The 14,684-nt window shown below is 44.5% G+C and overlaps 1 protein-coding gene across 4 annotated transcripts in view; it reads left to right on the top strand.

The window, feature by feature from the left end:
- ANKDD1A (ankyrin repeat and death domain containing 1A) overlaps nt 1-14,516 on the top strand; it is a 29,675-nt gene extending 15,159 nt beyond the window's left edge. For 3 of the 4 annotated variants that reach the window (XM_044980735.1, XM_044980734.1, XM_044980737.1), the window contains 9 exons: nt 206-304; nt 1,914-2,012; nt 3,345-3,443; nt 4,712-4,810; nt 5,972-6,070; nt 8,647-8,742; nt 10,872-11,073; nt 12,913-13,044; nt 13,552-14,516. In XM_044980735.1, the coding sequence (XP_044836670.1) occupies nt 206-304; nt 1,914-2,012; nt 3,345-3,443; nt 4,712-4,810; nt 5,972-6,070; nt 8,647-8,742; nt 10,872-11,073; nt 12,913-13,044; nt 13,552-13,613 (987 nt within the window). In that variant the 3' untranslated portion in view covers nt 13,614-14,516. The remainder of the gene's footprint in view (nt 1-205; nt 305-1,913; nt 2,013-3,344; nt 3,444-4,711; nt 4,811-5,971; nt 6,071-8,646; nt 8,743-10,871; nt 11,074-12,912; nt 13,045-13,551) is intronic. The other variant, XM_044980736.1, reaches the window with a different exon arrangement.
- Nucleotides 14,517-14,684: the final 168 nt, after the last annotated feature.

Here is a 14,684-nt window from a genome sequence, read left to right as displayed (position 1 = left end):
CTCCTAGACCTCCCTTTGATGCACTAAAGCAGCTTCATCAGAATTTGATCTTTTTTTTTTTCTTAAATGATGATTAACGCATAAGAGAATGACTACAGGATTTGCGGTCAGACTAAATCACCCTAAGTATTGGTTTGCAGAGAGTTGCTTGTCTAAGTACTTGATCATGCAGCTTATTTACACACAAAACAATATTTATTTGCAGGAAAAGAACACAGCCCTACATTTAGCTGCTAAAAATGGGCACCCCACGGTGCTGCAGAAGATTGTAGAAATTGGACTGGACCTAGAAGAAAAGAACATGGTGAGTGCAAAACAAACCAGACCAGATCGTCCCTTTCTTCCTTAGAGGTGATCTCCCACACCAGCTGATTTAACCAACTCTACTGGCCAGGACTGATGGGGACTGTATCTAGAACAAGTTTATATAGCAGTCTGGTTTTATTTAAAATGCACTGATCCAAAGTGCTGGGCATGTGTACAGAATATCGGTGAAAGAACAAAATACCTGTTGGACCAAAAGCCAAGCCCAAAATCCCTCATTGTGACACTTGTTTATCTTCTCACCCCTGCATATTCGGGATGCCTAAACAGCTAATGAATTTTGTTTTAAAATAAATCTTGCTGAAACAATGTTGCCGTAGTAACTGAACAAATCACCCTTCTATCTGAGATCTTTCTCTGTACAGATGAACAATGAAAGAGTCTGTGATTGGAACATAGTTAAGGCTTTCTGGTTTTTTGAGGTTTATGCATTTCATTTTGGGTGTTTATTTTCTTAGCAATTTTTTATTTTTATGTAATGTCCAAAAATCAGGGGAGATTCAGGGCTTTCTCTTTGTATATACAGTGTAATGAGTAATCTCTTTGTAATGTTCCCTAGTGCAATGACATAGTACTGTTTCAAACAGCACTATGTTAAAGCACATTAGGGAACCTTTAGTGCATGCCAGCAGGGTCTACATGGACCAATTAATGTGCAACACATTAGGGTGCTTCAGAAATCATGCTCCCATTGTCCGCATTACTGCTCCATGTAGACAAGCCCTTAGCTACAAGGAAGCATTTCTGCTGTTTATTGAATAAACAAAAACAAAAAAGAAATCAGTATTGGGGGCGTTTTGTTGGTTAAAACCTAAAATCAGAAGACCTAAACATAGTTAAAACCCTGGATAGAAATACTGGCTCAGTAAAGTCCTTAGCAATTGCTGGGCACGCTACTAGTTAAGTTTATCAGAGTTCCTCTTATATCCTATTTAACGCTCTCTTTGCAGAGTAAATAAGATTTTGGTAAGGTGACATTTGATACTCCCTGGGATTTGATACTCCCTGGGAGTATGTTTTAATTATTTTATTATAGTGTGTTCTTGTTGATGCACAAAAGTATCTTTAAATCACATTAAGCTTGTGACCTTAATTAATAGTAAATTACAGGGTTAGGCATGGAGTCCTTTTCAAACTCACTCTTTTGTGCCTGGGTAGAATTGCACTAGCTAGTACGTGTGGGTGAAATCACTTTGCTTGCAAACCCTGGGGCAGATGTGTTAAAGAACAGTGTATTAGATATGACGATCAGAACATTCAGAGTCCCATGCTGCGTGCAAAACTCCCACTGCAGTCTGTACGGAGTGAGGCCTTCACTATATTGTTAGCGTGTGTGTGTTAATTTCCTTCCTTTTTCTAACTGTAGTCTGGAGTGAGAATGAATCCCTGGTCCTTAGAACCATGATTTTAACACATCAGTGATTCGGAAGACGAGCTGCCAAAGAAACCGAAGTTAATGAATGGACTCTCCTACCGCACAGCTGAGGCTTGTCCTTCCCTATGAAACAGAGAGTGATACTTGCTTTATTAAAGGCTCTCACAGCCTAAACTAGCATGCCCATGTCAAGCTTGTTCTGCTGTGTTTCCAGGAAGGTCTGACTGCTCTGCACTTGGCTGTGGAGGGAGGCCACTACGACTGCGTGAAAGTCCTCTTGGAAGCTGGTTGTGATGTTAATGCCCAAACCCAGGTGAGCAGGAAAGGTCCAAAGATCATTCTGTCTCTGAGCACGTCACATTTGTGCTACTTGTAGCAACTGTGTGGCTGGCACAGCCTTTCACACGCAGGGCTAATCTCCATTCGCCTTCTGGAATGCTGCTTCGGTTAATAAAGTATCAGTGCAGAGTGGGAAAGCCATTTGCCCAAAGGCTAGGCCTCAAACACTTGAATGTGAGCCGCTTTGCCCAGAAGGTCCCGGCGCAGGCAGTTGCCATTATGGTATTTTGTCTACACGTACCCTGGAATTTGTAGTAAGGTCTCACTTTCAGTCCCAGCTTTGGTGAGTCATTGGCTGCCTGTTATTCTGTCACCAAACACAGACTGACTTGTTCGCTACAGTGGACACCCTGCCTCCACAGGAATTCCCTTAGCCCTGGTCTACACTACGAGTTTAGGTCGAATTTAGCAGCATTAGATCGATTTAACCCTGCGCCCGTCCACACGACGAAGCCATTTTTGTCGACTTAAGGGACTTTTAAAATCGATTTCTGTACTCCTCCCTGATGAGGGGATTAGCGCTGAAATTGACATCGCCAGGTCAAATTTGAGGCAGTGTGTGGTAATCTGCCTTCTCAAGGGACAGTGCAGCTGGGAACCAGTCAACAAATGAGGCCAGGCCAAAGGGAGCAAGCAAGCCGTCTTTTTGTCATGTAAAGTCTGGCCCAGGGTGGGAGAATTATTCACCACCAATTAAACTGAAGTTCCCTTCGTGGGGATGGAATCTAATAGTGCTGTAGCATCAGGCTGATTGAACAGGTATCGTCTTCCCTCTGAAAACATGTACTGTCTGAGAGAAGAGGACAGCCCATCAGGGCAGATTGATATGAGAATATTACAGGGGAAAAACAACACTCAGCGAAAGATCATTAGGGTTTTCTGAAGGATAAGGGGGCAATTGGAAGATGGCGATACTCATCTGAATTTTGTATCTTAGAGAAGATTCCCTCTACATGAGTCAGTCCTGCATGCCTTGTACCTCCAAAACTCCTGATTTCACTGCAGGGCATGAGCAATCAAGGCCATTCAACCAAATAGTTGCATTCCCATGTGAAAGTAGTTATGGCTTTGGTTGTGGAGCTATCCAGTTGAAATCTATCATCCTAGTATTGTCGCATCCTTAACTGTGTGCACTGATTTCCTCCCTCGCTCCCCAGTGGAAGGAATGCAGGGAGAGCCCTTGGGGTGGCCTCTAAAACAACTGGGATCACTGGGAAGCAGAATGAGCAGACGCCCCGCTGGAAATACGTCCTTTGGCTTGAGAAAAGGTCCCGACTAATATCGGCCGTGTTGCTGTCTTTCTCAGAAAGCGATGACCTGCCTTCATTATGCAGCTCTCCATGGCTATGAAGACATGGCCAGGATCCTTATTGATGCAGGAATCTACATAGATGCAGTTAATCATGTAAGTCGTATTAAATGGCTTTAAGCATTGATGAAGAGAGAGAGCCAAAGTCCAGCTTTCTTTCAGCTTGGCAAAAAAATACAGGGCTCAATTCAACACTGCAAAAGTAAGTATTGCTGCGAGCCCATATTCTGGCTAATCACAGCACTTCATTCAGCCAAGGCAAGATTTCTAGGTGGGAGAACATGTCCTCTGATCCTGGGCCCTGCCTGAGAATGCCCCTTGGCAGCTCAGTTATGGAGTGCTTACCATATGGAGGGGAGCCAGAATTGGGTAGAAAACTGCTGCTCCCTCAGGCCACCCCGAGCCTGTGTGCACCTGTGCATAGACTATCGCCAGCCATTGTCAAGAGAGCTGGGTTCCAAGAAAGCAGAATTCAGTTGCTGGTTGTGTTTCATATGACAACAGTAGCCGCAAGCTTGTTCCCATGGACTTCAGCAGGAAGAAGGCTAAGCCTCGCCGTACATCATTCCCTCGTAGAACCTGGAACAATCCTGGCTGCAGTTTATACGTTAAGCCAAAGGCTGCGTGAATGGAAGTTAAGTTTCAGAAGTAGCCATTGTGTTCCGGCCAAGATGCCCTTGCTGTTAGGAACCGGGACGTAGGCTGTCTGGCCTAGTGGGCAGAGCAGGCATCTAGGTCAGAGAATGGAAGTGGGGGTAAGAACCAGAGTCAACTGCCAAGTCCCAGAGCTAGGGGGTGAGCCAGAGTCAGGACCAGTAATCAAAGATAAGGATCGGAGCTGGGGTCAGATACCAAATGCCAGAGCCAAGGGTTGAGCTGGAAGTCAAAGCAAGGGGGCAGAGCCAGGACTGGGAGCCAGTGGTCAGGAGCAAGGTGAAAGGGCAGGAACTGGAGAGTGACAAGGATCAGCCACGGAGCAGGAGCAAGGCGGGAGCTAGGAGTGAGGAGCAGGTCAGGAACAGGGCTGGATCAGGATTGCAGGAGGCAGGCAAGAGCAGGGGCCAACGCCTGCACAGCTGCTCAGCCAGCCCACATGGCTCACTTCCTGGTGTGGGCCGTGGGTATGAGCCAGTCGGGCAGCTGCAGGCCTTGGGGGCTCTGATTGACTTTCCAGGTTTAACAAGATGGTGCTTTGCCCATCTCCCTCAAGCCGTGGCCCCCACAGCCGCAGGATGTAGACCTGCATCCTTGGATCCTTACTTTTCCCCCCTACAAGCAGATTCCAGGACCCCAGGCTGTGTGTGAGCTACAGACCCCAATGCCTTTTCCCCCTCATATGCAAGTAATGCACCTTCTTCCCGCAGCAAAATGCATCAGCTGTGCACATTGCAGTGCTGCAGAACTTCCCAGCCATCGTTAAACTCCTCATCGACACAGAGTGCAACCTGGACATCCCGGATAATGTAAGGCTGGGAACCCTTCCATCTCTGAGCCGTCAACCACATTAACCGAGCTTTTAAATCAGCCAGTTCTGAGCAGGGGTAGGGGAAAGAACAACGCTTTTAAATGTGGAAAACGTGGACGTTCAGCTCCTGAAACATGAAAATGGCTAAATTGTTCACATATTCCAAGCAAATTCAGGGCCCGACCCCGCAAGTGCTCTCTGTGCGTGGAATTCCTGTTGAGTTCTTTGGGTGATAGATACACAAAGTTTGCCGATTCAGCCCCTCTGAGCTGTACACAAAGAGAGAGAATTTCAGCACAGAAGGATATTTTGAGACAGTTAAGAATGACTGAAAATGGGGGGTAAGGATGGATTTGGTTGGCTCTCAGTCAAAATTGTGGTCTCACTAATGACGTGTCTGTAACACAAAAATATCTGTGTAACTTAGCATTTGATTTTAGTTATTATTCATTCTACTCTTGCAGTTATCTCAATGCACGCTTGCTTGCTTCATACCTGCATCAAATTGCCACATTATTTTGTTTGGTTTCTTTTAAATTTCCTGGGATTTTCTTCCAGTAGTCCCAAAGGTGCTTTGTATAATACAACAAGTTCATCCATCTTTAGGCTGAAATACGTACCGTCGAGGACTTCCTAGTGCTGGTACCAGCCCAGGCCATTGTTATGTCTGAATGGCTCTAGCAGTTTACTGTGGGCCCATTCCAGTTGACGGGAGAGTTACATTGACATTGAATGGGCATGAGGGAGAACAGAACGTGCTCCTCTGTACACACTTAGCATTGTCTCCTAGTAGAATCATAGAATCATAGAATATTAGGGTTGGAAGAGGCCTCAGGAGGTCATCTAGTGCAATCCCCTGCTCAAAGCAGGACCAACACCAACTAAATCATCCCAGCCAGGGCTTTGTCAAGCAGGGCCTTAAAAACCTCTAAGGGTGGAGATTCCACCACCTCCCTAGGTAACCCATTCCAGTGCTTCACCACCCTCCTAGTGAAATAGTGTTTCCTAATATCCAACCTAGACCTCCCCCACTGCAACTTGAGACCATTGCTTCTTGTTCAGTCATGTATTGTTATAAATGGCCATATTTATTCCCATCATTCCTGGCCAGCATTTCCTCCCAGGTATTTCATCTTGCTTCTGCTTTCTTTTTACACAGAGGCAGCAGACACCACTCCATATCGCTGCAGAACACGGGAGACAAGACATAGCTGAGATGATTCTCATAGCAGGAGTTAACTTGAAGTTAATTGATAAGGTAAACATCCTTAGGGATGGGATAGATGTGTGGGGATTTGGAGGAAAGACATGTTTTGTTTGATCTCAGCCCATGAGTAAAACTGACAGTGTTTACAAACATTTTCAAGGAATAAACAGTTAGAATAATGCTTTTTTATTGGGGGGTGGGGGTGGGCAGGGTGTGTTCAGTTTTGAAGGGGATGTGAATGATTCTTAGAAAAGTACAGGGTAGTTCACTCATTGCTATGCAAAGTTCTCAGACCCGACTCCTGCTACTGTAGGGTGACCAGATGTCCTGTTTTGAAAGGGACAGTCCCATTTTTTTTGGACTTTTTCTTATATAGGTGCCTATTATCCCCCACCCCCTGTCCCGTTTTTTCACAGTTGCTATCTGGTGACCCTATGCTACTGCCATATATTTTCACTTATACTAACCGAACAGTGTTATTCTGTAGTGATCATTAATAACAAATTATAGGGATTATAGTTCAAAGAAACATTTTAATGGGTAAAAAAATAAAAGATCCAGTGTGTGTAGATCTGAAATACCCAGCATTCAGTGCTCTGCTTGCTGAGGAGAAAAAAGAAACCCCAGAACTCCAATTAACTAAAAGAATTTTAAGAGCACCAGGCAAATTCTGTTCTTTGTTCTGAGAGTGTAGTTGGGCATATTTGCATATGTGGGGGGGAAACTCAAGAGCATTCAGCCACAGGTTAGTATCAGAGCTACAATTCGCTATGAAGTTAAACAGCAGCACGTTTTATAAACAAAAACCAAACCCAGTGATTTAGCCTTAGGTACTGAACCAAAATAAATGTTTGTTGTTGCCACCATCTTGGAACTAGAGCAGTGGCTCTCAACCTTTCCAGACTATTTTACCCCTTCCAGGAGTCTGATTTGTCTTGTGTACCCCCAAGCGTAAAAACGACTTGCTTCCAAAATCAGACATAAAAATACAAAAGTGTCACAGCTCACCACTACTGAAACATTGCTGACTTTCTTATTTTTACCATATAATTATAAAATAAATCAATCGGAATATAAATAGTGTACTTACATTTCAGTGTATAGTAGATAGAGCAGTGTAAACAAGTCATTGTCTGTATGACATTTTTATTTGTACTGATTTCGCTAGTGCTTTTTATGTAGCCTGGTGTAAAACTAGGCAAATATCTAGATGAGTTGATGTACCCCCTGGAAGACCTCTGTGTACCCCAGGGGTACACGTACTCCTGGGTGAGAACCCCTGGACTAGAGGAAGACACTGCACAGGGAAAACGTGCTTGCTAAATTGAGGACATTTTATCCCCAGTACAAAGTGAGAACTCATTACCAAAAAGTCAACCCCAACACAGAATTCCTCTCCTGGTATGCTGCATTTATTTCTGATAACTGATAGATACACAGATAAGATAGACAGATGATATGTATTCCAGTCCCATTCCTCTCTATCTATGCACACAACAGTTCATACAATATACTGTTCATACATTAATAGTCAAACTGATTGGGTCATTTTCTAGGAGATGGTTTCTGTTCATACACATACTGCAGAAATTTGTGGGATTACCCGGATCAGTTCAGAGTCATACACCTCAGTGAATCTGTTGGACAAAGGGCCGTAGTTCGTCTCAGACTTAACTTGTAGTACTGAGTTGTGCCCTTGGAGACACGAGCGCAAACGTTCGGTACTCTGTGAATGTCTGTAAAGTGCTTTGAAGCCCCCTGTTCTCTAAGTGGTGAGATCAGAGACATTTAGGGCCAAGTTGTAGTTGCTCCTGCCTGATGCAGTGGGGAGAGGGCACGCAGAGAGGGCATGGCTGCTGTCAGAGAGAGGCATAGGGAACCTGGTTCTGTGCGGGGCACAAGGGAATTAGCAAAGCTACCACGGCTCCCAGAGCAGAAGAGAAGGCGAGCAGTTAGTGGCATTCAGCATCTAAAGGGACAGATGATGGGCTGGGTTGGGAGAGTGGCTAGAACCTGCCCCCTGCACTTAGTGCTCAGTGGTGCAGCATGTGCCATTTTGAGACTCCCTCTAGCACCCCCTGCAGGCACTAGGCTTGCAATGCACCCAAATCCACCTTGCCTATATAAATGATTGCTGATCCCCTTAATTTGGCTTCTGTAAACCCTGCTCCTGTAACAACAGGTAAAAATAATTATGCTTTAATCTCTTAAAGAGCTGGGAATAAAGTAATGACGGATCACATTTGTCTATCACCAGTAGTAATTGGGGTGTTTCAGCTCCCACATATGATGGAAGATCCATAATCACTGCAGATGCATGAAATGGAAGGATGGTCCAATGGTTAAGGTGCTGGCCTAGGACCTGGGTTCAAGTCCCAGCTCCACCACAGACTTCTTCTGTATCCTCTTAGATGTCACTTTCATCTTTCTGGGCCTCAGTTTCCCATCTGTAAATGGGGGATAATAGCATAATCCCTACCACAAAGGTACATTAAAGACTGGGAGGTGCTCAAAGACTATGACAACAGGGAGTGGGGGGGTGTCAGATTAGTCTCTAAAAAAGAGAAATGGTGATTATACATTTTGGGCAAAATGTGTTCTTTTTTTTCCTTCCTTCTTAATTTCAGCAAGGAAAAACATCCCTGGATGTAGCTGCCCGGGGTAACCATATCAACTTGGCGGACATGATTATCAAAGCAGATCGGTTTTACAAATGGGAGAAGGTAGGCAGCATACACTGAGCTGAGTAGCCTTAAAAACATCCTTTATATGAGACAGTTCTCTGTGCTCATGGGTACAAGGGGAAGAGAAATGCAGCCGATGCCATGGCAAACAGCTCTGTTTTCATCATCCACTTAAAAAAACGACAACAAAGCAGCCCACAACTGTACCACAGACTTTACTTATTAACATAGGAGTCCCTGCTGTTAAATATCCCAGGCTGCACTGGGAGGAAGGGAGGCCGGATTTCCACAGATATTTAGTTACCTAAAGATGAGTGGGAGTTTATAAAGCACTTAAGCAGGTTATGCGTCTAGCCCCCATTAAAAGTCAAAGGGAGTTAGACACTGTCACAACTCCTGTCAAGCGCCCCCTCTTGGCCACTCACCAGATTGCTGTGAGGGGATCCCACCAGTGAATCCCCCAATGTTTTAAGCCTCTGGAGTCTGAATAGATCCCAGGCGCTGTTCCTATCTTGGGGTCCCTAGGCACGCTTTTGGGATCATCTACCTAATAGCCCCTCCTAAGACCTGAGACCTCACAGTCCAACTGCTTAGTCCCTGGAACCAATGCTGACCCCCAAGATACGCTCATAGTTTAACACCTTCTCCCAAAACTCTTGCTGCGTGAGCGTTCTGGCTCTAGTTTACTGCTCGCAGGGACACATGCTAGGTGTAGCAGATAACGTACAGACACTCTGCACAGGATCCTAACACATTATTGCTCTTTCTTTAATAGCACGAGATACACAAAGTTCTTAAAAAAAATAAATCCTACCAGGAATGTCCTGGAGACTCCAGGAATTAAAGATGAATCTTCAATTAAAGAGTGTCATGTGATGAAACCTCCAAAACTACATCCAACCAAAATCGACAAACCTAGCACCTTCTTGCCTCAGTTTCCCCACCACTCCAAAGTCTTCTGGGAGATGGGGTCATCTAGTGTCTTCCTGTTGCAGCACATGGCTTGGGTTCAGAAACACAGAGCCTTCTCCCGCACCTCACTTCTCCCTTGGCCAGTCCGTCCCCTTCCTTCTACCTGCCTAAAACTTCCTGTCTCTGTCTCTCTGTGTGAGTCTCCCCTCCACCTCCCATGAGTTATAACTGCCTGCTTTGTCAGCCCTGTCTCCAAGCTGGAGAACTGCAGCTCTCTCCACTCCCCTGCTTCCTTCAGACCAGAGGAGGAAGTATCTTCTCCCAACTCAAACAAACCCATTGGCTCAAGGTGCTTCCCTCTGAGTAGACCATAGCTGAGATCTAATGGCCCAGCATTGTCCCTGGTCTGGGAGGCAGGCTTATCAGCATGGTAGATACACTGCGACAGAAGGGCATTCCTGATACCACAGCTTTCATAGCAACACGGTATTATCAGCCAGAGTTGTTCAGTGGTAAATAGGTTCCCCAGATCACCATCCCAAGCACTTAACCTGTTTAGGCCTTATTGGAAATCCCAGCAGGATTTCTTGGAGGATGGTCTTGCAGTGAAGGCCTAGAGCCAGGCTATCGGATTCTATTCCAGGCCCCTGGACAGGCTGCCTGTGTGGCCTTGGGCAGTCACTTCCCCTCTCCATTTCCTCACACTACTTGCCTACATCACAGGCAGTTGTGAGCTTTCTCTCATGTTACTGAAGCATGTTATTCAAGAGCATCAGACAGAAGGCTCTGTAGAAATACAAATTGTTACCTACGTGGGCTTCTGTAGCCAGGATGCCATGAACACGATTTATTTAATTGGGCCAGGATGAAACAGGACAGTTAGTAAAACAGAAACGTGCTATGTCAGAATGAACTTAAACTGCCCCAGTGGCAAGGCTGTGAGATATTACAGACCAGCCATTACAAACAAAACATGGTAGGTCTGTTGCTGGAAGAACACATGGGCGTTACTAGGGATTATGCTACTGCTGCTGCTAACAATCCAGTGTCATCAGAACATCAGCAAGGGAAACGTTATAGCCTATAATCGGGTAATGCGACTAGTTCAGCACAGCACTGCTAGCAGGAAAGTTAAATCGCTTTTTGGAAGTGAGGGGATTCATTGTTCAGAGTCGTGATGTTTGGGGTGTTGTTTTTTCTCTCGACCTAAAAGAAATGTGAAGCCTCTCACTGAAACTCCTATTTTAACATCATAGGACAATCTCAACAGTGACTCCGACTCCTGGGTGGCAAAACACTTAACCTTTAAACAAGATCACAGGCTGGAAACACAGCACATTCGCTCAGTGATGTGGAGATTAGCTACTAAATACCTCAAACCCAGCGAATGGAAGAAGCTTGCACATTACTGGAAATTCACTGATGCACATATCAGAGCCATTGAGCAGCAGTGGGCAGGTATAAATCAGATGGCGTCTCATTTACGTCAAGCATTTCCATCCCTTTCCTTTAATCTATATATTGCTAGTAGATAATTCTCCAGCAGTGGTACTGGGCCACATACTAAGGAAGCCACCTGGTTCAGATGGAGCAGCCACAAGATTGCGTTTGAAACACTTTATAAAATAAATAGGAAAAACGTGTACTCACCTGAAAATGGCTAGTAGGAAAATCCACAGCTCCTAAACAAGGGGTCTGGCTGCCTCTCCCTGGCTGCTATAGAGAAACCCCAAGCCTAGGAGTTCTTGTCCCTACAGGGAACTTGATTGCTGTAACTGACAAAGCGAGACAGGTCTGAACACCTTCCTACTGAGTGGGCATTTTCAGGCAAGTGGGTAAACGATCCTTATTCTTCTGCACAGGGAGACCACGGACTTTAAACAGTGAGAGTTTATTACCAGTGCCCTGGTCTTACAGGGAGCCAACTTCCATCAAAGACCCTGGCCCCACTGGGTCAGTTTGCCCTTCGCTTGCCCCTCTAGCAATTGGGAGCAAATCTAGTAAAGAGCATTTGGAGGGCCACCAAAGAGAAAGCTGCGCTGTGACCCCAGGAACGTACCCCTGCCCTCCTGGGGAATGGGCACTTTTCCCTTTTGGCTCAGCACACGGAGCACTGTGGGGGTAGTTAGAAGGGTATGTCAGGACAGACTGCATTCTGAGCTTGGAAATAGCCCTCTTTGCAAATCACAGCTCTGAGGGGAAGCATGGAAGAGCCCAAAGAGTCATAAGTTTGCATGAAACATGCTCTGCCAAATGCAGTCATTTACTTGCAGGCGGCTTTCAGAAAACTTCCAGTTCAAGGACCTGGGTTGTCATAATGAAGTTATGTGAAGCGCGCACACACCCTTTTTTGGGGGGGGGGGGGGCAGCCTATTCCATTAAATCTTTGACATTACTTTGAATGTGGTACCAAGGCTTCTAAGGGGCCAGATTTCTTGAAGTCAACCTATTTTGACCCAATCCTTTCAGCTAACCGCAATTTCATTCACTTCCCCCTGATGTCTGTGCCTTGTTTCCTACTCCTTTTTTGTCAGGGAGCTGCAGTTGTGGATTAAGAGTTAAGCAAAGACAGAGGTGCTTTGAAATTCACACTATGAAGGTTACGGGAATGTCACTGCTGGGATATTTTCAGATGAGATGTAAGCATGTCCCATCAGTAAGAGATTGTAACCCTTAGTGTGCCCAGATAGATCACTAGGCCAATAGATTAGAGTAGAGACCATTATCTTTCCTGCAACTTGAAACCTTCTAAATATTTGTGCAGCTTTTGAGCTCTGTCCTTCCAGGAGAGCAGGGAATGCTGCCAGGGCAGCAGCTAGGAAGATGTCTGTCCTCCTGTAGAGCCAGACATAGAACAGTGCAGAAAGGGGGAAACAAGGCTCTGTTTTTAAGGACCTGAGAAAGTTATTCAGCAAAACAGCAGAACATGAAATATTTACACTTACAAAATGCAGACTGAATCAAAGCTACTGTAGCACCAACCCATTCTGTCCCTGCCAAAAGCAGAACCAATATGCTACCTGGTGTGAGTGCAGGCAGCTGTGAGTCCACATGGTTTAAGAAGTTGGAGTTGCTGTTTAAAGAGCAGGTTTAATTTCCATACAAGATTGCTTCAATTTAACAAAAAAAAAAGTGTGGGGCTGGGCAGCAAATAGGGCCAAATTTACCCTCCCATCCATTCCCTCAACTCCCACCACAGTTGAAGGGAGTTCCATGTGTATCAAGTCAGAATTTGATGCAGTCTACGGTCACCATACAGAGTGAAATACAGTTTCATCCATGTATCATTCTTACCAGGTACTAAAAGCTACAGGGAGCATGGCCACAGAATGTTGCTTATTTGGCTTCATGGTGTGATCATGGCAGGAGAAAATCCAATCAAAGGACTATACGAAGGCCTGGTGGGGATTTGTAGAAGAGACTTAGCAGGTAACAATCCATCACTTTCCTCTTACGTTGAATAATACAAACTTAGCACCATTTGAATTAACCTTTTAATACTTGATTTAATTTCTATAGCTGTTGCATAATGTAAGTATAGCCAGTCCTTTTTCTAAATACAGAACCTTAAACTATTAACAGCCTCAAACTCCTCTTGTACCTAGGAAGTTGTCTTTTCCCCCTTGTTTTATGGAGTACACACATTTACACATACTGCTGGGCCATATCTCCTGCCGCTTTGTACCTCCCATTCATCAGAATCATTTACTAGAGCAAAAATACTCACACCCAGACATGTAGAACCGCCTTTGTTAAGTAACTAGGATTAAAAACCAGACTGAGTAGACACCCCTCAGAGTAAAATAAAAATAAATTTAAAAAAAAAAACAGCGCTGATGTCAAGCTGCCACTCAGCACAAAGGTACAAGTGCTATTTTTCATTTCACTTCCCCTAATGGGTGAGAGGAAAAACACCTATGATGTTTGTTTTTACAGAAAGCATTAGGAAAAAGGCAAATGCAGAATCCACTTCTCCGAGGAAGTGTTCAGCAATGTAACAACTGAAGGGGAAATGACTGTCCGATGCTGCCTTTGCTGACTTTTTCCTAGAAACTACAGTGATTGAACCTGAAGCATTGAACTATTCACCAAAAAGTGGCCATAAAACTTTTAAGGGCTTCTTGTCATGACAGGTGGCACTTCTGCTGCTTCCACTTGAGATCAGGTAAACTACGAGACATCAGCACATGCTAATTTTAAAACATCTTTATACAAGTGTGGGGTTTATTTGCTGTTGCATAGATGCTGGTGACTATAATACAAGCAAGGTGAAAAGTCATTTGTGATACTGTGACTACGTTTCAATTAGGACTCTGATATTTTCTTACTGTAATTTGTTTACATCTCGTTTTTTGTAGGTATAATTTTTTTTAATTGTCTTTTATAAGTTACAAAGTGGAGAACCTTTCTATTTAAGATGTAGTAAGATGTGTTCTTTATCCAAACATCTTCAGTTTTTGTCCATGTCACCTATGGTTTATTGTGGGAGGAATGCTCAATTGTTTAGCTGCTGGCATCGTTACATTTGTTTGGGGGAAGGGGGGTATTACCTGGACCATATTAAAAGAGGGATCAGATTTTGGATCCCAAAGCCTCAGTTTCCCATTAGCTGGCATCTGAAAGGCTACAAATCCCATAGTCCTGTGCAATTGAATGTTTGTTATTTGCCCTTTCCAAGGTTAAAGTCATACTGTAGATTTGAGCCATCTTCACACAAATACCCAATTTAGGGAAACCAAAATCCATTTTTGTTAGAGTCAATACTTTTCCAATTCATTTTACCTTATATAGATGAACCACTTCTAACTTTGTGCTCTAAAAGTGCACAACTCAAAAGTGAGCGGGATTTGAAGAGTCAGTTCCCCTCCTTGGCGCATAAACATCTGCATATTCCCTAAAGGCTAACATGTTCTTGCCACACAGGTAGCCTAGCCTTGAGTGCCAGTACGTGCTTTACCCAATTTCAGTACGGAAGAGGTAATCACCTGTTCTTTATACCAACCCTCACAAAGAGCGCACTTTTCTTAAACACTCAGCAATTTGTCATGTGAAGTTTTGTATTTTTTACA

The sequence above is a fragment of the Mauremys mutica genome, chromosome 11, assembly GCF_020497125.1.
Source record: "Mauremys mutica isolate MM-2020 ecotype Southern chromosome 11, ASM2049712v1, whole genome shotgun sequence".
NCBI lineage: Eukaryota > Metazoa > Chordata > Testudines > Geoemydidae > Mauremys > Mauremys mutica.
The sequence above is the reverse complement of the archived record's forward strand: the minus strand, read 5'-3'. Positions and strand labels throughout refer to the sequence as shown.